This window comes from Copadichromis virginalis, linkage group LG3 (assembly GCF_057382275.1).
Source record: "Copadichromis virginalis isolate Kocher_CV1m ecotype Utaka linkage group LG3, C_Virginalis_male_GT1.1, whole genome shotgun sequence".
Classification (NCBI taxonomy): domain Eukaryota; kingdom Metazoa; phylum Chordata; class Actinopteri; order Cichliformes; family Cichlidae; genus Copadichromis; species Copadichromis virginalis.
Genome location: NC_140620.1, coordinates 18,891,308 through 18,917,356, shown reverse-complemented (window position 1 = coordinate 18,917,356; position 26,049 = coordinate 18,891,308). Strand labels below are relative to the sequence as shown.

Below are 26,049 nucleotides of genomic sequence, written 5' to 3'. Positions count from 1 at the left end.
AATGCACAGGAGTCAACAGTGCTGATCAGGCCAATCTGTCAATCTGCTGTCAACTCAATGTGTTGTTACATCAGGAGTTGGTCACAGCATAGATTTCCCACTGAAGCATAAACTGGGAATGAGAAGTCAACCATCCTAATATTGCAGTAAAACCAGGGTTAACCCTGAAGTTACCTGGATGAGACTAAATCCTGGTTCACAGTGCAGACCTCTGATCACTGATGATGGAGGAGAAGAAAAACAAATCAGGCTGAATGTAAAACATTTGCTCTGTAGGACTGAGGTCTTTGTTATCACCACTGGGTGGTGGCACTGGTGCCTCACAGCAACAAGGTCCTGGGTTTGAATCCAGCACGAATTTTACTCAAAACACAACATGTTTGTCATGTATGTATGTTACAGGGCAAGTTTTAAAATTGCATTTTGTGATTTTTTTTTTTTTGCAATGTGCTTGGTGTATAAATGCCTCAAGTCCTAATCTTATTATATCACTCAAAACTTTATTTGCATAGCACTTCTCACACAGTAAGGAAGCCACTCAAAATGATGTACACATTAAAAGCAGAATAAATATACATGCATCACCTTCACTACACCCTCTCATCACCCCTCCATCCCCACTCCCACACCCAGAGATCAGACACTCATCATACAGAAACACTGGAGATTAAAAAGAAACAATAAATAACATTACAAGGCTACTAGGAATACATGAAATATAATGAAAAGGGAATAAACAAAGAAAATAGTAAATACATCAAAAGTAAAGTGAAATAAAGTGCAGCATGATAAAAGATGGTCAACTGTCTCCTCTGTCTCTGAAGTGCTCGTAGCATAAAAGTAAATCTGAAAGATGAGAAGGTCCTGAACTCCTGAGTGTTAAAAACCAGTAAAAGGATCTTAAAGATGACTCTGACTGCAGAGACGATAACATTGGTGTAATTAAGGCTGTGGAGTTGATTTTTAAAGCAGCTGCAGTGACAAGTGTTTCTTTGAAAAACTAAAAAGATGAGCACTGCAGTAAGCAACCCTGCAGGAGATGAAAGGAGGAGTCAGTGTCTCCACATCCTGAGTGAGTTGGAGGAAGTTTGCAGCCATCCAGGATTTAATATGTAAGATGCAGATAGATCTGACTGGCTCTGTGTCATCAGGAGACACAGCAACATCATCAGTGTAATCGTGTGTACTCATTCTGTGTCTCCTGATGACATCACAAAGTTACAGCCTGTAAATGTTAAAATCACTGGTCCCAGATCTGACCCTGTGGAACGCCATAGCTCAGTTTGTAGCTCCTGGATGAAGATTCATCAACACGTACAAAGAATCCTCCATCTGTGCAATTTAATCCAGTTAGAAACTCTCAGAGTCTCTATCAATGTCTCTAAATGTCTGCAGTGATCCACAGGATCAAAGTCAGCACTGACATCAAGAGGAACCAACACAGATCCAAGAGTTTCTCTGACAGTTTGCTTTACATAAATATTTAACCGCAATCAAATAACCAAAACTTATCAGATGGTGTGGAGCTGTTACCATCTGGGTAATGAAATGTAACTCAAACAGCTTCTGATATTAAACTATAATGGTCCACACAGCAGCTCAGACCTGAACACATTCAGTGTGAAACACACTGGTTTATATTCTGTTTGTTCTCCTTGTGATGTTGCCCTCATACAACTATCTATCTATACGTATAAATATGTCATTTTTATAGTTAAACGTTTTTAACTAGTTTAATGTATTCTCTCTCTCTCTCTCTTGTTCCATGGTGCTTTGCTTCAGACCATTTCCTTCTTTGCTTCTTCATCAGGAGGATGAAGAGGAGGATCTTTCTTGTGTTTTTTAGAGATCACAACCGCAAAAACAAGAATGATCACAGCAAGTAATAAAACAGAAGCCATCAGTCGACCATGATGACTTCTACCAACTCCATCTTCCTCCTCTCCATCCTCTGTGTGTCCTCCTGGCTGACCTGCAGGTGAGAAACAGGTGTGAGGTGTCAGCTGATCATGTCACACATCATCAACAACATCTTTAGAAACAAACCTCAACAACCAGGAAGCAGCTTCCCTTCTGATCACACACACACTCAACTCTACTCACTCACCTGGAGGATCAACAACACTCAGTGTGATGATGCTGGACTTCCATGAGCGTGTTTCTCTCATGAAGACACGACACTCGTATGTTCCAGTGTCATTAATCATCACGTCCTTCAAAATCAAAGACACGTCTCCATCCTTCATCTGTTTGTCCTGCAGATCCACCCGGTTCTTAAAAGATAGATGCTGGTGATTTGGAATAAACTGCTTGTCTCGGTACAAAAGAACATATTCTGGCTGCAGGTCAGCTCTGCTCCATTGTACTACTCTGTTGTTGTTGTTTGGAGCTCGACATGTCAGAGTGACGTTCTTTCCAGACTCAGCTGTGACGTTTTTGTGGTCTGAAAAGGAAACACAGAGCAGAGAGGTTATAGATGAAAGTTTGATCTGTTCACTTCTACACCAGCCAATCAGCAAAGAGTTGTACACACTGGGTTCAACACATTAGGCTAAATGTTCATCACACACACACAATATGAACCTGCATCTGTGAAACAAACTGTGTCCTGATTGTTCTCACATTAAGAAATGAATCAAACAAACATGTTGAGGTAGTCCGACTCGAATGTCAAGGAAGGTTGTAGGGAAGCAGACTACACAGAAATTTCAGGTTTGCAGACGTGAGCAATTTATTTACAATGAACTCCGTTTAATGTGTAACTTAACAAAACTTTCCCCAAAAGTAACTCGATTAACAAAACTCATCAGTTCATGGACCTGGTAACACAGCTCACCTCTCCTCTGAATCTGGCTTTAAATAGGGCCATCAATTTCCCTCCAATTAGCCCAGCCTGTACCTCTCACTTAAACTGAGGGATCTTAAACTCTACACAGATGATTAAAAAGACACAAAACCTCCTCACACTTCTAATTGACACATTTATGTAACTAAATGGCTCCGTTTACATAAACAAGATTCAACAAACCCCTTCAGAACTTGAAACAAACAAAATGAAGCATTTCTATGGAAAAAGAAACCCCTCCGCTTGATGTCACATCAGCAGGACTTAAAACAACAAAATGCTAGGCAGGCGTTTTCCACCTGCACACCAGTTGGTGGCGATAATGCACCATTTGCACCAACCGGCAATAAACCCTATACAGAAGAAGGCGGCGTTTCCCACACGAAGACTGGAAAGAAACAACAAAGTATGAACAAATGACTTAATCTGTGATGAAATAAAATATAAAGAAACATGTAACTGGGTATTTGTCTCAATTTGCAGAATGTTTGTTTTGCCGGCAACAGACAAACCCGGGATAGTGAGTGCAGCAATGTTACTCAACAAATGGCAAATCAAAGCAAATAAATAGAAACAGAGAAACGTGCAAAAAAAAAAAAAAAAAAAAAAGGTCAACTCACATGGGACAAAGGGAGAGCATTGCAACTGCTCATCCACTTTGTTACAGCACCTAATAAAATATATGACATATTTGTGAAATTTCATGTGTTATTAGCCTTTATCTGTGTGCCCAAACTTACTAAAATGCTCTCAAGGTGATGATGAGCTGTCATGTCAGGCATATGAAACAAACATACACATACCTGCATATACTGTGCCTTGAAAAGGTTTTCATACCCCTTGAACTTTTACACATTTTGTCGCCTTACAACCACAAACTCAAATGTTTTCACTGAGTTTTTCTGTGACAGACCAACACAAAGTAGCACAAAATTGTAAAGTGGTACAAAAATGATACATGGTCTTTAAAAATTAAATTAAACAAATAAAAACTCTGAGAAGAACTTTTAATCAATGAATCAATAATAAACCTTTACAGCAGTTTGTCCATGTTTATCTGACACCACTTAAACTTTAAAGTTTAAACTTTAAAGTTAATGCAGTAATAAAATCTCTTCTCTTCACAGCTTCATTATACAAACTGTTATGTAAACGTGTGTGAGTCTAAACACTAACATCCGCTTTCTAACACGACAGAAGAGGTTTGTTGACAGGAGACCTGCGTCCTCTGTGAGCAGCTGAAACTAAAGCAGCTCGAACATCTAACAGCGGGTAAGAAATAGATCGATATGATTTTAAAATAAAACTCACCCGCACAGGTAAAGCCCACGAGGGAGACAGACAGTAAAGTCCAGCAGAGCCACGGAGATGTTACAGCAAACATGTTTCATGACGCTAATGAAGCACACTCAGACTGCACGAACGGGTTTATGTTGGAAGACTGGAGGCAACATGTTGACACGCCTGTTATCTTGCCTTAGATTTGATAAGGCTGCTGTCAATCACTCACTAGCTCGCTGACACTGGCTGACACTTGAGGAGACCATCCCCCGGAAGTGTGGTAACTAACACTTCCGGGTTTAATTTTGATTGACTGTTTTGGCGGTACGCAGGTAACGGAGTTTATAAAAGTTTATTTTGTTATTAGCAGCCCCCCTTCTGCTCCTTTACGTTGGTTGCCAACCGCCGTTAAACACAAAGAAGAAGAAGCACCCCCCTATACCACAAGGTATAGTTATGATGTAAATAAGTATATGTTTAAATATTTTGGGTGAAAGATCTTTGTTTGCATTTGTTAAGTTTGTGAAGTTATTTTAGGTTGTAAACGTTTATGGTTGTGTTGTAAGATTTTAAATTGCACCGCTGTTTTTCTCTCTCTCGGCTATTACAGTGAGATTGAGGGTTTCTCGCCATTAAACCTAAAGATCAATTTGTAAAGTGTTGTTTCAAACGTATGTAATTAAAATTTTACAGCAGTGAAATTTAACTCTGTTTCAAATACTGAGCTTCGGGAAACATTAAAAGTGCTTTTATTTCCGTTTCTATATTTAAATATTGTTTTGATGCATTTTCAATCATCCAGGAAAGTAAATCTCCAAAAGTTGATTCTGTTCATCTGGACGTAGCGTTTTGTGGGAGAAACGTTTCGTCACTCATCCAAGTGACTTCTTCAGTCTCAGCTGACTGCAGGTTTCCCCGATCTTATAAACAGGACATTTGCATAATGACTGTAACCAGCTCAGTGAAGGAACAATGGGCTGGGAGGTCAGTTCCTTAATCTTACTGTACTCATGGCCATTGATCAGTGGGTTTTGGTCAGTGGTTGTTGATCAATGGTCATGAGAATTTGCATAATTAAGATTAAGGAAAATCTAAATTTGACTTTGATGTTCCTGCAGGTTCTCATCTGCCTGTTTTTGTTCCTGTTGTAACTGAACTTTGACCTCATGTGTTCATGACTCTTCACCTCTTTCTCCTCACAGGGAGAAGATGATCTGCAGGATCTCGCTGGTCCTCATCCTCACCTCGTGTGTCTCTGGTTAGTTACAGTTCACTTCATGAACTCCAAATTAAAACCACAACAACAGGTTTGTTCCAGTTCTCAGAGTGTCTGCTCCTCTCTCTCTCTGTCTCCTCAACAGGATCATTTGTAGTGAATGTGACTCAGACCTCCTGTCAGGCAGAGGAGAACCACAACATCACACTGGAGTGGACGTTCACAGTAGAAACAGGCAGATCCCCCACATATCTAAACATCTACTGTGAACTGATAACTGATGATAAACTCTCAGTTCTGTATCATGTCCACAATGGTGCTGAAGTCTCAGAGTCTCAGGATGAAAAGTTTTCAGGACGAGTTCAGGGTGACAAAGACGCCCTCAGAGAAGGACGAATCAGACTCCAGCTGTGCAAACTCAGGACTGAGGACTCGGGTCAATACAAGTGTCAAGTAAACACAGATTATGGCTTCAGCTCTGCGAGCTGCAGACTCAACGTCACTGGTAAGTTTTAACAAGTCAAAACTGAACAATCACTTTTATATTTATGGTCTGTTAAACTTTTATTTGCCATGTTTATGATTTATGACTGAAAAACATGAAGTGTTGTGTGATATTATTCTGTTATTATATGTTACCTTATATATGTAATCAAAGTAGTTGAAGGATGATACTGCTGTAGATCATATTATACCCTTTAATATAGAGTGTGTGATCTGTATGTAATTTAGTTCTCATTATACTTTTGAGTTAAAAGAACATATTCACTGATTAGTTTATTAGATAAGTGTGCATCACTCTGTATCCTTGATCTGCTGTGAATGTATTACATGCTTAATTGTTGAATCATGAAGAGAAAGGTTGTAAGCAGGAGACTCTGTGTCTAAGACAGGGGAGATAGACAGACCACATTCCACACCCCCACCTTACAGAAAGCAGAGGAACAACTGCCGAGGTCACAACTTAGGCGCCGTAAGAGAGAAAGAATGTTAATGTTTGGTCTTTTACGACTAGGTGGGGGCCACTAGAGACTATAAAAAGCTGAGCAACCCGTCACCATTTTGAGACTTGCTGTGACCCTCTTCAGGCATGTCTCCCCATCATGATGGTCCTTATGCTCTTAAGTGTTGAATTGTATGGAAATAAATGATTGTTGATTGAGCATAAATACACCGAGTATTGTCCTTCCTTCAGCCCAAAGATTCAAAGAATTGGGAGATTTCAACAGTTGTTCATGTCAAACATCCTGATGGTTCTTATTTTATTTCTGCACAAGTAAATATGTTAATGTCTTTTACAGCAGCTGCTGATCAACTCACATCCCAGAGACCAACTTCACCACCACAAGAAGAGAGAAAGGACTGGAAGATTATTGTAATTGGCCTGACAGCAGCAGCATTATTCGCTCTGATTGTGTGCACTTTACTTTGTGTCATGCTTAGAAAAGTGCCAAATTTCTGTACAGCTGTCAAGTTTCATGAACTCTCAGGGACAAAGTCACTAAACCAAGATACGTCCTGCCTTTGACGTCTACTTGATCTAGTTGATACGAACTCTGTAAATGAACTGGTTCTATATGTTGCTTTCATACACTATTCAACTTACCTCATTCACACAAATTTACAAAAACATTTTTTGTATGTTTTTCTATGCAAGTCATTTTTGTATAACACAAATAGATTGAAATATATGTAGATATTAATAATCTATATTTTACAAACCGCATCTTCAAAAACATTGGCAAACTTTCTAAAACTGTAATAAAAACTAAAATCTGTTATTTGGTCATTCACTTCAACTTTGATTTAACAAGAAAATTAACAGAGAAACATTTTCAGTGTTTTCAATAACAAACTCATTTCTATTTGATAAAACATTTAAAAATCTATCAACGCAGTTGGGACAGAGGTAAATTTAACACTGGGTCATTTCACCTTTTCTTTTAATTTCACATCTTAATCTTTCTAAAAGTGAAGAAACTGGTTTTTACAATTTTATAAGTAAAATTCTTTCCTGATTCTTCTCTTCATGAGGGGATGGGAGCAAATGTAGCTCCTGTTTAAGCCAAAATCAGTAGTGCCTTCACATATGTGCAAATCTCTGTGTCTCCTTGCTTTAATCCTGCTGAACGATTGTCAGGGAACAAACAGTCTCTTCATGTCTGATAAAAAGATGGCTGCTGAGTAATAAAGTGAATTCCTTTCTGCTAATTTCAAGACCCAAAGATTTAATATCTGCTCTCTAAAGATGACTTGTTGACTTTTTGTACAGTTTAATAATTGATCTTGCATCAGCCCTGTTGAAGAAAGCTCAGCAGCGCCTCCATTTCATGAGGGTTCAGAAATGGAACAGGCTGCAGACTGACCTACTAGTGTCCTTCTATCGTGCCACAATCCAGAGTGTGCTGGTGCACGCCATCCCTGTGCGGTACGCTGATTGTACAACAGCCAATAAGAAGAGACTCTAGAGGGTCATCAAAACTGCAGAGAAGGTGATCGGCTGTCCGCTCTCCTCCCTGGACTCCATTTCCAGCTCTAGATGTCTCTCCAGATCCAGGGCGATTATGAAAGAGCACCTTCATCCTAACCACCACCCATTCAACATCCTGCCCTCTGGAAAAGGGTTCAGATCCATCAGGTGCAAAACCAACAGACTAAAGAGCAGCTTCTTCCTGTGGGCTGTCAGAACAATTAATGCAAATTAAGAGTGTGAGCAGATCTCTCCCATACAATCATACAAGCAATATGTTGCTGCTTTCTTGCTTTTGTGCAATATTTTGTTCTTCTGTTCAATACTTCAGCAGATGTCCAATCTCCATAGGCCCCTCCATTCTTAGTTATTATTTATTGTATTTTACTACAGTGAAATACTATATACTATATATATAGTTTTTCCTTTTAGGTCTGATGATTGTCCTGTGAGCAGCTGTGGCTCAGGAGGGTCGTCTACTGATTAGATCAGGACAGCAGTTTGATTCCTGACACCTTTAATCTGCAAGGACAAGAAACGGAACTGTGAGTTGGACCTGATGGATCCACCTGAGTGTGAAAGTGTGACTGTCAGGTTAAACACACTTAGATAAAGGCACATGAGAGTCAGTCTTGTAGTAAGAAAGTGCTTACACAGTAAAAAAAAAAAATGGCTGCCGGTCCATGTAAGACTTGATGTTGTACGAGGCTGCTGTTGTCATCATCCTGATGACAACATCTCTAAGGTTAAGCATTACATACTGCGAATGGATCTTGAAGAACTTATCCATGCCTTTGTTATTTCAAAATTAGACTACTGCAACTCCCTTTACCTGGGCCTCCAGTCCTCCCTTCTTCATAAACTACAACTTGTCCAAAATGCAGCGGCGCGCCTTTTAGCTGGTACTAGAAGGTTTGATTCTATTACCCCGATCCTTGCTGCCCATCAAAAATCGGACTGATTTTAAGATTTTATTGCTTACATTCAAAATCGTAAATAATATTGCTATTTAACTGAACTTCTCAGCCTGTCTACTCCTAGGAGAGCACTTTGATAATCAAGTCAAATGCTCTTGCTGCAACCTAGGTCATGGCTGAAACCCGGAGGTGATCGTTGTCAGGGTTATATTTTTGGGTTGTCATTTATACTTAGAAACATATAATACTGTTTGGTTTGGCAGTTGGGAAGCTCATCTGTAAATGGGAGGTTGCTCTCGCTATCCTGGTCGTTGTGTCCTTGGGCAAGACACTTCGCCTACCGCCTACTGGTGTTGGCCAGAGGGGCCAAAGGTGCGATATGGCAGCCTCGCTTCTGTCAGTCTGCCCCAGGGCAGCTGTGGCTACAACTGTAGCTGCCTCCACCAGTGTGTGAATGTGAGAGTGAATGAATAGTGGCATTGTAAAGCGCTTTGAGGGTCTTGAAAAGCGCTATATAAATGCAATCCATTATTATTATCATTATCATATATGCTTAGAGGTATATAATCTATTGCATATTGATAGAATGTCTCAGGGCAGCACGGTCTTTACTGTTGTCGCACAGCAAGAAGGTCCTGAGTTCAATTCCACCATCAAGCCGGGGTCTTTCTGTGTGGAGTTTGCATGTTCTCACCATGTTTGCGGGGGTTCTTCCCGGCTTCCTCCCACAGTCCAATGACATGCAGTGGGGGATAGGTTAATTGATTAATCTAAATTGCCCATAGGTGTGAATCTGTGAGTGCAAATGGTTGTCTATGTCTCTGTGCATCTCGCCCTATGACAGCTGGGACAGGCTCCAGCGACCCAGGAAAGGATAGGCGGAAGTGAATGGATGGATGGATGGATGGTCTGTTACATTTTCTAAAACTACACTACACACTACTTTACATTCAGAATGAATGAGTGCACACATGTAATGAAAACAAATTCCATTAAATCATTATTGTCATCTCCAGTCTTTTCCTTGTGCAGTAATACAAGGAACGATTTGCTGTCAGCTCATTTTAATCTGATGTGTTTGAAAGTTTAGTGATGACATCCTGTCTGATGGCACTTTGTTTACAGGCAGCGTTTTAATCACTATTTTAAAGACACTGTGTATGAATGTAACAGCTCAGTGCTGTCTGACAGCATTAGCATTGTTAGTTACCTTAAACAGGCTGAATCCACCGCTGCACTGTGAGGATAAAGGGGGCAGGGATAGCTCAGTAGGTAAAGTGGTCGCCCCATGATCGGAAGGTCGGCGGTTCGAATCCACTTAACGGCTACCCTGAGGTACCCCTGAGCAAGGTACCGTCCCTACACACTGCTCCCCGGGCGCCTGCTTAGTGGGCTGCCCACTGCTTCACTGAGTGAATGGGTCAAATGCAGAGAAAAACAAGTAATTTCCCCATGGGGATCAATAAAGTATCCATTATTATTATTATTAATAATACTCTGTGTCGCTCTACTGTCACGTCTTATTCTTCATATGTCACAGCTGAAGATTTTACAAGTGTGAATAACACGCCACGTGCAGAAACAACAGCCTGTACTCTGCAGCGCAACAAGAAACCAGAGCCTAAAGTAACTCTGGTGACGCGCTTTCTCTCTAACCAATCAGAGAGCTCCTTACATCACTGCATAGCTCACATTCCTCCGTCAGGTTGTTTCTACTGGAACGTCCTCAGCAGAACCAATAAAAGGAAAGTAAACTGCAAAGTAAATTTTTATTGATAACATAAAAATATGATCCCTAATTTGATTTTGAAGTTTACTTATTTTTAAAACTACATTAAAAAACATTTTGAAAATCCTGAAAAATATCAGAATTTTACTTTTTTGAATGGGGTTTTTAGTGAGTTATTGTTTTCCACCTTTTTCATTTGAAAGCAGTGCTCCACATTTCACATTTTTTGGATGTGAGTTGTTTCAAACTGTAGACACAGATCTGTCTGTTGAATTGAATCGTTCAATACTCGAGAATCACTTTACTGACTAATGAATCATGATTCACAAGCCCAACGGACTCACTGACTCATCCCTGTTGCTGTTAGCAGCAATGTATCTAGCTTATAATTAAAATTGTGGAGAAAAAACACAACATCCAGTATCTTAACAAAAAATTTCTGCTCTGAACTGGAAGAAAAAACCCTGAGTAGAAGCTCACATCAAGAAAATAGCTCCTCCGTTCACAGTAGCATCGCTCTGCTAACATGCTAACAACACATTTGAGCTACTCACCCCCTCCCTCCTGTGCTGAATCATAGGTCGTGTCCAAATTCATGGGCTGCATCCTCCTGAGGCCGCATTTGTAGACCGATTACGTCACAGCGACGCGCCGAAGGCTGTCCAAATTCATAGACTCCTCCGAATGCAGCCGACAAATGCGTCCTCCTTTTCCCTGAATTTGAAGGATGGGTCGGGTGTGTCCTTCGTGGCCCACCATATCCCAGAATTCATAGCGCGGCACAGCCAAGCTCCAGTTTCCGGCTAATGGCGGCCGCTACTATAGAGCGAACGAATGCTCCCTGTCACTACCCGATCCGTACCGGAAACCCGATCGGTACCCCGCATGCGCGAAAGGTTTCTACTTCCGGTCGTAGTGTTTTACGATAGTTACAGCCCAGAGTATCTGTTAAGATGTTAAGAATAACAAGTATATCTTAAAATCTTTGCAATAATGAAGCATTTCAGTACAATGTAGACAAAAACGAAAAATAAAAAGATAGTTACGGATCAGGACTCTCCGATCCTTACTGCGCATGTGTAAAGTCTGACCGTACAAATCGGGTCTACCCGATCCGTACCGCGCATGTGCAGATGTTTTCTTCTTCTTCTGTTCGTTTAATGGCAGTTTACTCCCCAGTGTACGAGGATACCGCCATCTGCTGACCGAGCGAATAAACCCTATTATAAACTGAATTATCGTCATTACAAACGTGTGTTAAATCTGATTTAGCGATAGTCGAGTGTGTTTATGCTTGTCTGTGAGGAGAGGATTGTTGGAATAGTGATGATGATGTGCGCTATCACTGTCAATTGCCAGTAAACACTTAATCTGGCTGATGAATCTACACGTGAGATATTACAAAGTCTGCATTATTAACTCTGTAATTAGGCGCCATTCTTCTTATTTTACGGCGCTGTTGCTCAATCGGGGGACGCTCTCTGTTGAGGAGAAAAGCATGAATTTCTTTGTTTACGGATTATCCATTGTTTAAATGTCCCGGGCAGTCGAAAAGGAGGCAGAGCTGTTGAGAAATGCTAGGAGCTAACTGGGCGCTAACCGCATCATTCAAATATATTGAATGTCGCAATGTTGGCAAAGAGAGGAAGTGACGTAAGATTTGCGCATGCGGGGTACCGATCGGGTTTCCGGTACGGATCGGGTAGTGACACTCACTCACTCACCCCCTCCCTCCTGGCTCACAGCTTCTTATTCTTCTTGGTTGGCAACCAATGTTAAGGCGCATTACCGCCCCCTGGCGCACATTTCAGTGGACATTTAGATGAGAAAATATATATTTAACACATTTAAGGAGAATACTAATAAAAAAAATAAACAAAATAAATGTTTATTAAGCAATTTTGATAGGAAATTGCTTAATTTTAGAAATGTTTTTGCTCTTTTTTGCTCTATAAAATAGTTGGGGTTTTTTTTTTTTAGAATCATTCATCTTAGCAGTAGGATATACATGAAAAGAGAAACAAATTAAGTTTGAGTGAAAATGTACTTTTTTTTTTAACTCTCTGGTCAACTGACTCAGTGAATCAAATGACTCAAAAACCCGATTCACTTTGGTGAGTGACTCATTAAAACTCGATTCAGTAAAAAGAATCAAATTTACCATCACTACTGTAGTGTAGTTCAGACCTGAACATAGTCCTTGTTCTAAGCCAGGCTCTTCCTTCCTGGCTCTGCTCTTCTCATTGAATCAAAGTAAGAAACTCCACGAGGACAGACTGCAGTTTTCTCATCTTTGCTCAGATCCAAAATCCAAACAAATCAAATCCACTGCAGGCTGTAACTGTCAGATTAACAGAATCCAGACTGTCCTTTAAACTCTGAAAACCTTGACAAATGATCACAAGTCATTATGTTGTTATCATGTTTTGCTGGGCGACCTTTAGAGTGAATTGTTGTTGTTTTTTTCACAACAGTCCTCTCACATTCAAACTCTAAGCTTAATTCTATGAGTCAGGCCAAGCACAAGCCATGTTTGTACAGTCCTTGCCTTCCACTTTGACCTAACAGTTTTTGCATGAAATGTAACTAGTGTTACATTTCAGACAGACAGAGTCAGGAAATCATTGTTTTAAATCCCTGAATTACAAAAGGGATCAACATTCTTTCCCAGTTCAGCTACTAAAGTTTCAACAAATCTGTTCTTTATCAATTATAATAAATTATTTGTAGACGTTTTGTTATCTGCAGCAACAACCTGATGTTTTTATGCTGTAAATGTTCTCTTTGAATAGTAAAAAAAATCCATATGTGATTTATTTTGCCTGCATTTTGCGTTTTACCGTGCAGACAGTGATCCTGCAGAGACATTAGTTATGGATGACATCGTCACTAAAGAGAAGCTTACAGTAAAAGACGCTGCTCTTCTTTTAGATGATAAATCTGTTTTCAGACGACTGTTTCCAGCTGCTGCTCTCTAACTGGTCCACACAGCAGCTCAGACCTGACATATTCACTGTAAACACACTGGTTTATATTCTGTTTGTTCTCCTCATGATGTTACCCTCATACAACCACACTTTGATGAGTGTTCAAAGGAAACAGGAAACACTGTAAAGTCCTGTTGTGCTGCTCAGAGAGTCACGGTCATCAGGCTGGAGCAGCTGAGCCAATCCTGTGATAAGCAGCTGCTGGTTAACCAACCAGAGAAAGTGGAGTTAGATCCAGTTTACACATCTGCTCAGTGAGGTTTGTTTGAGTCCAGCTCAAATTATTCAGCTTCAGTTCAAGATTATTCATGAAGCACCAGAAAACAACAACCATCTGAAGGCTCTTTTATTAAAAAAAAACATTATAAACAGAAAATCCCTGAAAACTGCATGAAATGAGTCAACAGGTCAGAAAGTTTCTGATGAAAACAGATTTATTGTTACAGAAAGAAAACGAAACAAGATTCCTGCTCATAGAAATAAATATATTACATACAGTGTGCAATAATAAAGTAAAAAAGTGTGCAGTGCTTAAAGCTAAATATAATAAACATTAGAAGCTTCTGCGATATAAACATGAGTGTTTTATGTGTTTAAAGTGAAGCAGCAGGTAGTTTGATATTAGCTCAGCAGGAGGTCGAGAGCAGGAAGTAGCAGCTACAGCTCACAGTATAAAGACAAGTTTAGTCTGATAAACTAAACTACTTATGAAGACTTCAGCTGGTGTTCATGAAGGTCGATGAGCGAGTGAGGAGCTAAAGGCTCAACTTTAACTTTGGGACAGTTTTCTACTTCTTAAAAACTATTATTATTGGTCATTCAAGATGGCGCCGTGGATGGCAGCCTCGGTACTGCGCTCTCTCGCACTTTTCTTGTTTCTGTTTATTATGTACATTCTGTAGTATTCATTCCACCTCATTTCATTTCTGTATTTTATGTATATAAGTTTAGATGAGTTATTTATAGTTGGTTTACACAGCTTTGTGTATGTATGTGTATGCATGTGTAGTGTATATATAGACGCACATAGTGTGTGTGTGTGTGTGTGCGTGCGTGCGTGTGTGTGTGTGTGTGTGTGTGTGATTTACATTGCTGTGCTTGAGAGCCACCATCTACCAGAACCAAATTCCTTGTATGTGTCTGCATACTTGGCCAATAAACACGATTCTGATTCTGATTATTAAAACTATTATTATAACCTGAATGCTCAGTGTCACCTTGGAGAAGCTGGAAGAGAAGCAAGAGACTCAGATGAGGAAAAAAAGAAGCTCTGACACATTTCAAACAGGCTGCTGTTCAGCTCGAGGAGGCTGGTAGGAATCCTTATTCTGTTGTTGTTTATGTTTTCTGTAGATCAAAAAACCAACAACAGCAGCAACAAGAAGCACAGCGCAAATAGACAGACTGACTATCAGTCCAACAGATCCATCCTCCTTCCCTCCATCCTCTGTGTGTCCTCCTGTCTGACCTGCAGGTGAGAAACAGGTGTGAGGTGTCAGCTGTCAGGTAGGTGATGAGTGAAGAACAGAACAGAATCCATTTCCTCTTCAAACTGCTGTCAGACATTATCTACTGCACTCTGATCACATCACTCAGACCAGCTGCTTTCTACAAAGTCTCATCAACAACATCTTTAGAAACAAACATCAACAACCAGGAAGCAGCTTCACCTCTTTTCACCACTCACCTGGAGAAACATTTAACCTGATGGTGGTGATTGGCTTAGTCTTCAGATGAGCTCTCTTCCTGTGGTTTGCTCCTCTCACGAAGACACGACACTCATATGTTCCACTATCAGCAGTCGTCACATTCTTCAGAATCAAAGACACGTCTCCATCCTTCATCTGTCTGTCCTGCAGATCCACCCGGTTCTTAAAAGAAGGATGCTGGTTGTCTGGAACAAACTGCTCATCCCGGTACAGGAGGACATAATCTGGCTCCAGATCAGCTCTGCTCCACTCTAGAACAACAATGATGTTGTTGTTTGGAGCTCGACATGTCAGAGTGACGTTCTGTCCAGACTCAGCTGTGATCGTCTTCTGGTCTGAAAGAGGAAACAACACAGAGCAGAGAGGTTAAAGGTCAAAGTTTAAACTCTTGACTGGTACAGCAGCCAATCAGGAAGATGATCAGAGACTACTGTGCTCTGGTTGATGATGGTTGAACCTTAAACCTGAGCCACAGTTCCCTCACTGCTCTTTTCGAGCAGCAGACTCACTCTGTGTTTACTAATTAGAGCCAAAAATAATTCACTTTAATCACATTTATAAGAGTGTAGGCAGAGAGTTGCTTACCATAACTATACAAACTGATTAATTACATTTAAGACACGTCCTTAATGCTAATATGTGTCCACTATTTTCACCTGAGGGGAATTTTATCCACATTAGAGCTGCAAACTTCTGGGAATAACAAATCTATATCTATATATCTATATCTATATCAACAACTAGCATTCACAGTCTGCTGGAGCTGTGAGTGTGTGGAAAAAGATAAATGTACTTACAGTCATTATAAAATGACTGTAAGTGCCTTCAGAATCATGTGACAACCCCTTGGCTTTGCTGTTCCACTTGAACGACGTATTGTTGTTGCCGTTAGCAATTAGCCTATAGTTCATTCAAAAGGCGCGATGGGTGCTTCGACATACGAAAGACCCCCAGGAACGTATTAATTTTGTAAGTCGGGGTACTATAAAGGTGGACAGCTTCTTTGACTTATTGCTACTCCTGCATCAAGCACAGCTGTAGGAACTTACATGTATTAAAGACGATTTGAAAATAAGTTATTACACTTTAAATAAGTAAATGTCACAAAAAAAAAATCACAATTTAACTTTATCTCATCAGTGAGTCTCATTGGCCCAACAGCACATACGCACAAACCTGTCTTTATTATCATCATTATCAAGATTATTGGTACTATTTTTGTTACCTCTTGGTCATTCTTTACAATTCTCACATAATATGTGTGTGAGATAAATACGGGAAAAGTTGCTATGTCAACATCCCATGAAATATTCCTGCTCACCAACAACTATTCAGTACTTCCCTCTGTCCCTCCTTCTATCAGCAGACCAAAAAGTGCTATAAGGGGGGAACATGGTGTAAATGAGCTTTTTAATTATTTTGAATTTAATAATCTAAATTGTATATATATAAGTGACAATGAAAGCAATTCAGTTCCCAGTAGTAGACACAGTGATACCTGCTGGTCTCACCTGCATATTCAGCCGGTGAAAAGCAGACGAGCAGAATCCAGCAGAATATCACAGATTTGCAAGTATCCATCTCAGGTTGTCCTGCAGATCCCAAATTCAGAGTGTTACATAGTTTAAAAGAGAAGCTGAGTCGACTGAAAATACACAAGATGTTTATGTTACCAAAGCTTCTGATATGATCCACAAACATAAACTAAGATTTACAAATGTGTATGTCTAACAGTGAATAGTGATTATTTACCCTCCAAAATGTTTATGTTCAGCAAATGTGTGAAGGAATTACCTGATATGACAGGATATCACATGTTAGATGAGAGCACAAAGTGCTAACAGTAGCATAAATGTGGGCATGTGACGTGATCTCTATGGGGCACCGTTTGTAAAGTGAAACATCCTGAAATTAACGGCAACATTTTTCCACATTTAACTGAAAGCCCTACAAAAACATTTTTTCGGGGCAGTTTTTACAACATTTCATATTTAAAACACAATTTTAAATGTTAAATCTAAATGTTAAATGTTAAATCTAAATCTTAAATCTAAATGTCATATTTAAATTTAAATATTAAATGTAAATGTTACAGGAAACTAAATATTTAGCTAACATGAAAATTTATTGTACGGATCAACGGAAATACCAAAATAAAAGCTTTACTAAATCCCCCGGTGCAAAAGTGTGCTGGTAGTGGTCAGATTGTGTCTGCTCTCCCCTGATGGTCACTTCTCACCGTCATGAGCTGCTTCACTTCTGCACATCCAGCGATTTGGCTGAAAACATCGGAGGGTCCGTTCTCTTTCAAACACTCGTTTCGGTGTCTCACTATGGGGAACGCTCTAGGTCAGCTAGGTCATACTAGCTCACCATAGCTACCCAACCGAGAGAAGAAAAAAGATCAGCGTCAGCTGTCCAGCCATTCCAAGCTAGCTACACCAAACTTCCTTAATATGGCAGACTGCAAACCGCTGCCCAGAATTTGCCCCTGCAGTTGCAAAATCTCAGGTTCAGATACACATGACGCTTGTGTGATGTGCCTCGGGCTGCAACACGCCCAAGTGGCTATTTCCACACTGGGTTCATGTGAACACACCCTAAAAAGCCTTTGCTGAAGGTTAGCCCGTCAGGCTAGCCTGTCAAAGAAGGACCCAAAGCTATCTCAAATCAGCCCACCAATGAGGCACCCTGAGTCAGCCACACCAGGCACCAGCTGTGGGGATGAGATGGATATTGTCCTCCCACTGGTGGACGATGCCGAGATCAGCTGCGAAGCTATGTTATCGGATTCCATTCAGGTTCATGACGAGCTACTCAGGGAAACCTCTGAGGGAGCGTCGGAACATCTCATCTCAGACGAGGATGACAACGTTTTCTTTGCCCCCTCTGTTTGGAATTCTGCGACACAAGGGCCCGACTGTGATAACCCCGGCACATAGTCCCGCGGCATAGAGTTATTTGATGTTGCAAAATGGGCAGCTGAAAAGCTGGCAATCCCATGGCCCACTGTGACAATGGAGAACTCCACATCACGATACGAGGGTAAAAGGCTCCCCAAAGCACAGCGCACTACTAAGCAGGTACTACCGCTTTTCCCTGAATGCGTGGACGAGGTCACATGCTGCTGGGCAAAGCAGCAGCATGTGACGGGGTTTCGTCACCCAACCCCGTGCAGGGAGCAGCGGCGTTTGACTGCGCTGGAATGAAAGAGAAGGGCATCTACCAAATTCCCACAGTGGAGAATCTGGTTGCATCTCATCTCCACCCAAACTAGAAACTTTCCATGTCATCTGGTCCATCCCTTCGCCCCTTCGCTCCTGCTAGCCTACTTGGCGGAGCTCCAGGACCAGACTGCTGCAAACTCGGATGCTAGCAAGCCGTGGGAAGAGCTGGCCGTCGTTACGGACCAGTGTCTCCACCTCACTAGAGCAGCAGTACAAGCGGCGGGCAGAGCTCTCAGCATCATTGTCCTACAGGAGAGGGCAAGATGGTTGAACTGGCATTCTGGATGAAAGCATTGACCCCGCTGGCTTTTTTGGGACCGTCTCTTTCATAGGAATAACTCTAAACTCCACCTTGTACAGAGTGACTCTCTCTGTGGACAGAATTTAAAAAATGCACACATGCCGGCATTTTTCAGGTGGGAAGATATCTCCCATTCAGAAGACTTCTGCAGATGCTGGGATTAATGGCGTCTTCACTAGCGGTCATTCCACTTGGCAGACTGCATATGAGGGAGTTTCAGCCATGGGTAGCATCACTGAGACTGAATCGAAAGCACCATATTCACCGCCATATCAGAGTCACAGCAGACTGTGCTGTGGCACTCCACTGTTGGAGAAACAGTTCACTCCACTGTTGGAGAAATCCCAGATTTCTCACTCAGGGGGTGTCACTGGGGGCTGTCACAGCCAGAAAGGTGGTGACCACGCACGCGAGTCTCACGGGCTGGGGTGCCACAGCGGCAACTGGGGGTGCTCACATAAACTGGCTAGAATTGCTAGTAGCATTTCTAGTACTGAGACACTTTCTTCCCATTAAAGAAACTGCCATGTTCTGATCAGAACAGACAACACCACTGTTGTGGCGTACATCAACAGACAGAGCGGGATACGGTCCCTTCCTTTGCACATGCTGGCTCGCAGACTGATCATGTGGAGCAGGCAGCATCACTCTGTTGTCATTGAGCGATATTCACATTCCAGGAGCTCTGAACTTGAGAGCAGACTTAATGTCCAAGGGGAACCGCAGTACGGGGACTGGACCCTGCACCCACATGTGGTGACCCAAATCTGGACCCGCTTTGGCCAGTCACAGGTCAACCTGTTTGCCTCAATGGAGAACGCTCAGTGTCCACTGTATTTCTCCCCGAGGGACCAGGAGGCTCTGCTAGAGGTAGATGCATTAGCTCACAATTGGCCACATGCTCTGCTTTATGCGTTTCCTCCACTGGCCTTAATTTCTCCCACTCTAACCAGAGTGACGAGGTCCCATTGGTTAGCGGAGATTATGCCCCTCTTGTGGAGCGAACCTTGGCTTCTCCCTATCTGACGAGACCTAGTCTCCCAGGCCAGGGTATGAATCTGAGTATGGCAGGACTCCCCTTCTGGTGGATGATGCCAAGGTCAGCTGTGAAGCTATGTTATCTATGCAGCTAAATCACTGGACATGCTTGTAGGCAAGAAGTGAAGCAGCTCATGGTGGTGACAAGTGACGGGGAGAGCAGACACAACCTGACCACGTTTAACATTTAGATTTAAAATTTAATATTTAGATTTCACATTTAAAATTGTGTTTTAAATATGAAAAGTTACAAATACTTTACTAAATGTTGTAAAAATGACTAAAAAAAACATTTTTTGTAGGTTTTTGAGCTAAATGTGGAAAACATTTTCAGTTAATTTCAGCATATCTCACTTTACAAACAGCGCCCCATAGATCTCTGCGTCTTGGGCAGTTAAAAATAGTACACATATTTTTAGACATGTGTGCTCACAGGAAGCAAAATGAGGATCAGACTTGTGAAACAGACAGTAAATTGTGTGTAAATTACTTAGAAATCAGTACAATGGTTTTGCTTGTGGTCAAATTGATTTGAATTTTGAAACACTGCATAGATTGAAACACATATTTATGAGTCAGAAGTTACACATCTGAGGTAAAGTCTGTAGTGAGTTCAGCACACCCAGAGTATCTTACCCCAACACTGTTGTTCAGAATAAGCAGTCACACAAAGCTCAGTTTGTTAAGTTTAACCAGGGTTTACTGAGTAAGTAAAGTTAAAATACATGTTGTGTATTTTATACAAAATCAGCAGCGTGAGAGAAAAAGCTAAACTACAGTATTGTTGATCTCCAATCTGATTAAGTTACCGTGGTGATTTACCCCAGCAGTACAGAGACCCTGAAGTTACCTGGATCAGATGAAATCCTGGTTGGTAGCACAGCCTCAGGACTCACTGATCCTCCTGCTGGATGGTGATCAGGTTGAGATTGTAAAAACATAACTGTTAACAGACGTATTTTAACGTTGTTCACATGTAAACAAACACTTTAATCAGACTGCCTTTGCAAAGTGAGAACTATGGGTCAATGAAATAATTTAATGCATGTTGTTCTTTTGTTTGTTTCTTTAAATGGGAAATAATCTAGTTAAGACATGTGAACAGACAACCCACAAAAACACACACAGACACACACTAGTATTAGCAGAGCCTGTTCTTTAAGAAAGAAAAACTTGTGAGCTTCTAAATTCTTCTCATTTGTTGTCATGTTTGTTGTGTGCTGGTCTGATACAATTTCCTAAAACTACACAGGTCATTTACTTTACATTCAGAATGAAAGTGTGCACTCGTGTAATGAAAACAAAATTCATTAAATCATTATTGTCATCTCCAGTCTTCCCCTTGTGCAGTAATACAAGGAACGATTCGCTGTCAGCTCAGTTTAATCTCAAGTGTTTGAAAGTTTAGTGTCTGATGACACTTTGCTTACAGACAGGATTTTAATCACTATTTTAAAGGCTGTGGGCTGCAGCCATTGCTCGAACACTGTGTGTGCATGCAACAGGCCTCAGTGTCTGACAGCATTAGCATTGTTAGTTACCTTAAACAGGCTGAATCCACCGCTGCACTGTGAGGATAAGGGCTCTGTGTCGCTCCAGTGTCACTTCTTATTCTTTACAAGGATAAATAACAAGTGATGGGCAGGAACAAGACGCACACAGCAAAAAGGAACCAGAGACTTTATGACAGGTTTCTGCTGGAATGGCCAGTGACTCAGCAGAACCAGTAAAATGAAAGTAAACTGCAAAGACAGAAGGAGTAAAGAAATTTTCATTGCAAAGATAAAAAAAATATGATCCCAAATTTGATTTTGAATCATTTCACTTATTTCCTTTTTAAAACGACATTAAAGAAGATTTAGTACATCACAAAAAAAAATCTGAATTAATTTTTTAATGGTGTTTTTTGTGAGTTATTGTTTCCATCCTCCATGCAAAAGTGCTTAGCAGGTTTTTTGAATATGTGGCCAGAGAGAGATCTCTGTTTTAGTGAGTCATAATTAATAAATGTGCAGATAAAACAACAAATCTGTTTGTACTCAAAGATGTAATTAGAAAGGACTGTAAAGACTTACAAAGGGTGTTACATTTCTTGTGAACTGGGCATCTTAACAGCTGCAGGGCTTGAGGAGAACACACCACACACACACACACACACACTCACACATAGCCTCTGCTACAGGAATCCCCCTCTTGTGTCTTTCGGTCAAAAGACAAAACTGACGTAAGCATTCAAGTAAACATTAATGTCACCATGGAAACTGCATGCCACTCTTGCAAAACTCTGCAAGCTTCTCATGAAGCAAGAGAAAAAACACATGCACACAGACATGCACACACACACACGGCGGGTCTTGCTATCTTCGTGGGGACATCTCATTGACATAATGCATTCCCTAGCCACTTGCCCTAACTTTGACATTTAAAAATGAATGCCTAAACCTAACCACAGGACACGTACAGACATGCCTGAGCCTCCTTGGTACCAGTACAAGTTAGTATTGATGTTTATAACATGTTTATGACAGAAGTCTGAGGTTGGGGGAGGATACATTCAATTCGATTCAATTCAATCATATATATCGCCAATTTCTAGTACCAGCTGACCCCAGATCAAACACATAATAATAATAACGTAACATGTAAAAATATGAGGCTTTTCATTTGAAAGCAGTGCTCCACATTTCACATTTTTTCAGTGTGAGGTTGTTTCAAACTGTAGACACAGATCTGTCTGTTTAAATGCTGAATAAGAAGAAACTGTGTGACAAACCTGGCTAAAGAAGGATCCACTATCAAATATGCAGTAATTTTCACATAGTTTTCAGCTGCCAATCAGAGGCAACAAATCACTCAAACATGTTTAAATATCAAACTAAACAGAGAAAATTCACTCACTCAAACAATGATCAGGGTGGAGTCCACAGCTGTGCTGCAGCTGTAGTGCTCACACCTGAACATAGTCCTTGTTCTCAGCCAAGCTCCTTCTTCCTGCCTTCCTCAGCTCCTCTTCCTGGCTCTGCTCTGCTCTTCCTGAATGAAAGTGAGAGGACAGACTGCAGGTTTCTCATCTTTGCTCAGAAACCCAGGAAACACAGCAAGCAGGCTTTAACTGTGAGATTTACAGAATCCATACAGTTCTTTAAACTCTGGCGACCTTTACAGTGAACGATGGTTTGTTTTTGTTTGTTTGTTTGTTTTTTCACCACAGTCCTCTCAAATTTAAACTTTAAGCTTAATTCCTTGAGTCAGTAAAGTCAGTCAGTAAAAGTCAGTAAAAATCCATAAATAAAAAAGGGTTAAACAAAATTCAGCTACTAAATAAAGTTGAAGAAAATCTTATTACAAATCTGTAATAAATTATTTGTAGACATTTTGGTGTTTGCAGCAACATGTTTGCTGCTGTAACTGTTCTCTGTGAGTACTGTAAAAACAAACTTCTATAATTAAGTTGATTCTGTTCATCTGGACGTGGTGTTTTCAGTGGGAGAAACGTTTTGTCACTCATCCAAGTGACTTCTTCAGTCTCAGCTGACTGCAGGTTTCCCCAAATCTTATAAACAGTACATAAACAGTACATTTGCATAATGACTGAAACTAGAATCACTGAAGGAACAATGGGCAGGGAGGTCTTTTTCTTCATCATAATTGTGCAAATTCTCATGACCATTGATCAGTCATTGTGCGTGTGTGTCAAATCACTACCGATTGGCATGCAGACATGATGAAGTGGATTCAGTGAAGTTGAGAACATTTTTTATATCCCTGACATTCTGCTCCAAAAAGGAAGAAGATGACTCACATAAACCAGAATCTGTTGAAAATTTAACTTTTTAGAGAATTCAATCAGAAACAGGATCATATGGATAAGTTCAGAGTTACAACACAGATCACAGAGGAGTTTTGCAGAAGCATGATCCTGTTGCTTCTGCAGAAGGGAGAAGTAACAGAGTGCTGGTGGTGTAGTGGGGGATATTTTAATGGCACACTTTGGACCCCATACTGAGGATTGTTTAAACACCACAGCCTGCTTGAAGTATTCTAACTGACTGTGTGCATCACTTTATAACCACAGTGTCGGCTGAGGCTGATTCCTGCAGGATAAAGTGCCATGTAACTAATGTAATTTCTTGAACGTGACAACAATCCATCCATCCATCTAGCAAGGTATACCTAATAAAGTGGCCGCCGAATATATGCACTGTGTGTAAATGGGAAGATCAGTCACTTCATGATAGCAACCAGCAGATGGCAGCAGTGGAGCATTAGTTTTCCCAATGCATGACAGTTTTCATGTGACCTTTGACCTTTAATGTTACAGTAGAACAAACAGACTGTAAGTTTCCTTCTGAGACCCGAGCTTCTGGTAAGGATGTACTTTACATATCTGGAAGCTGGAAGTATGTCTCAGGTCCTAAAATGCATCTGGAGGACAGCTGATAGAGGATGCAGAGGTTAAACAGCTGTGGCCACAGCTGGAATATAGAAACCGCAGAGGACTCCTTTAACAGCTCGCCCTCTTTATTCAGTTTATTTCAGTTCTTTAAGATGATCAAACCTTCTGCCCTTCATTGTTTCTGTGTGTGATTTCTTAAGAAGATGTGATGTCTGTCACATTATCACCATTTTGAAAAGCAGTGCCAACACCTGGAAAGCAGACAGATGTGTAACTACAGATCTTCCTTATTGAACTTTTGCATAAGGTTGATTTGATTTTCAATCTGCAGGAGAATTTGAAACCTTATTTTTTGCATAAAGTCAGCAAACTTTTTAAATGTTTTTATTATAAGATGATGCACAATGATTTTATGTTCCATGACCTTTGACATAAAAGTTATCTAGATGGTTTCTGAGTGCTTCTATTTGTTTGTCGTGCACATTTACTGTTAACATTCATGCTTTGTAGGAGGGTTTATATAAAATTGAAAGCATGTGACAGCGTGCTTTATGAGCATAGTTTGGACACAGGAGGACATTTTTGACCTCAAGAGTTGCAGACTTGGTTTAGTCTGATGTTTTATTATAAGAGGACATCATGGAGCATGTGAGGAATGATTAGAGAAGTGAAATCATGGACTGGTGTGACACTAAAACAAGCATCTCACAAATTTGAACCAGGACACCCTGATGAGAAGTGGCTACTGGACAAGAAGACATTGGTGTGCAAGCGATGAAAACAGGGTGTTGTTAGAACGCTACTACACAAGTAACCCCAGCAGAAGGAGGTACATGGATAGGATGAGGGACCTATGGAGTCTTCGATACCCAACATCCACATGGATGGTGAAACAACCAGTAGCTCAGTGTTCCAACATTCGAAAGAAGGAACTGCTCGCACAGCTAGAGATTGATGAGGTACAACACAAATGCTACGGCAAGGGGGAGCCAGGACGCCAGGTCAGGGGGGACATATCATCACCCCCACCCGAGATTGGGTACAAAGCCCCAAGTGCAGTAGAAGAAGGATCGTTGAGTGCGAGAGGAACTGAGCTTGAAACCTGGATCCAGTGTAGCTGGTTACCAAATCTACATGAAGTACCCTCAGAAGATCTACTAGAAGATGTGAATGCAGCACGGACGTTACCTACCACCACCAATAAACACAGCTGAGGTTTTTACAGTAAAAAATAACTTTTCCCCAGTAGGTTTTTATGTTTTGTTTTGTTTTTTTAGATCAGTTGTGTTAATAAAGAATGTTAATAAAAAATAGTTTGCTAAAAAAATAAAGATAACAAAGAAGGTAAAGCACAGTTTGAAAGCTGTAAAAGTGAGAAATGTCAGACCAGTGGGAACCACGTACAGTCTATAACAACAGAAGCAGATCAGGTTAGTATTGTGTAACAGAGTGTGAAACTTAAGTTAGACTAGTGTTTGTAAATGAACTGTCTCATGTTGTGTAGCTTTCTGCATTGTATGTTTATTTATCATATAAGCTAAACAGTTCACCTTTTTTATTTAAGTGAAATGTTTAATTATGAGTGTTAAAGAAAACAATAAAGTTTTTTTTATATAAAGTAGGCAGCAAGTATATTTCCTGTATTTTAACCATGTATATGATACATATGCAGATGTTACATTCTGTAATATGTGTAAAGAAATGACTGATTTTGCTACCCTGAGAAGATTTCTCTAGATCAGCCGTTGCCTCGACTCCTCCCTCTGCTGGTGACAGCGGAGTTATGAACAGAAAAGTCTTGTCTTCACAACTTAATTGCACCAAACTGTTTGTGTGTGAGTACATCTAAAAACTAACATCCACTGTCTCGCATGACAGCAGAGGTTTGGTGACAGGAGACCTTCATCCTCTTTTTGAGCAGCCAACAGCACTC

The 26,049-nt window shown here is 40.7% G+C and overlaps 4 protein-coding genes across 4 annotated transcripts in view; 2 read left to right on the top strand and 2 right to left on the bottom strand.

Moving 5' to 3' along the window:
• Positions 1–26,049, top strand: part of LOC146713211 (V-set domain-containing T-cell activation inhibitor 1-like) — a 169,935-nt gene that overhangs the window by 126,698 nt on the left and 17,188 nt on the right. The window lies entirely within an intron of this gene.
• On the bottom strand, positions 512–4,517 carry LOC146713217 (butyrophilin-like protein 2). Its single transcript, XM_085452408.1, has 3 exons — positions 4,157–4,517; positions 2,108–2,443; positions 512–1,972 (listed from the first exon to the last, which is right to left on the bottom strand). The coding sequence occupies exons 1-3, from the start codon at positions 4,227–4,229 to the stop codon at positions 1,779–1,781; spliced, it is 603 nt and encodes a 200-aa protein (XP_085308534.1). The 5' UTR covers positions 4,230–4,517; the 3' UTR covers positions 512–1,778.
• Positions 4,517–6,953, top strand: LOC146713216 (uncharacterized). Its single transcript, XM_085452395.1, has 4 exons — positions 4,517–4,574; positions 5,329–5,384; positions 5,488–5,847; positions 6,644–6,953. The coding sequence occupies exons 2-4, from the start codon at positions 5,336–5,338 to the stop codon at positions 6,868–6,870; spliced, it is 636 nt and encodes a 211-aa protein (XP_085308521.1). The 5' UTR covers positions 4,517–4,574; positions 5,329–5,335; the 3' UTR covers positions 6,871–6,953.
• On the bottom strand, positions 14,650–21,320 carry LOC146713215 (hepatitis A virus cellular receptor 2 homolog). Its single transcript, XM_085452464.1, has 5 exons — positions 21,262–21,320; positions 20,571–20,627; positions 16,666–16,746; positions 15,133–15,489; positions 14,650–14,913 (listed from the first exon to the last, which is right to left on the bottom strand). Exons 3-5 carry the CDS (start codon positions 16,733–16,735, stop codon positions 14,726–14,728), a joined length of 615 nt encoding a protein of 204 aa, XP_085308590.1. The 5' UTR covers positions 16,736–16,746; positions 20,571–20,627; positions 21,262–21,320; the 3' UTR covers positions 14,650–14,725.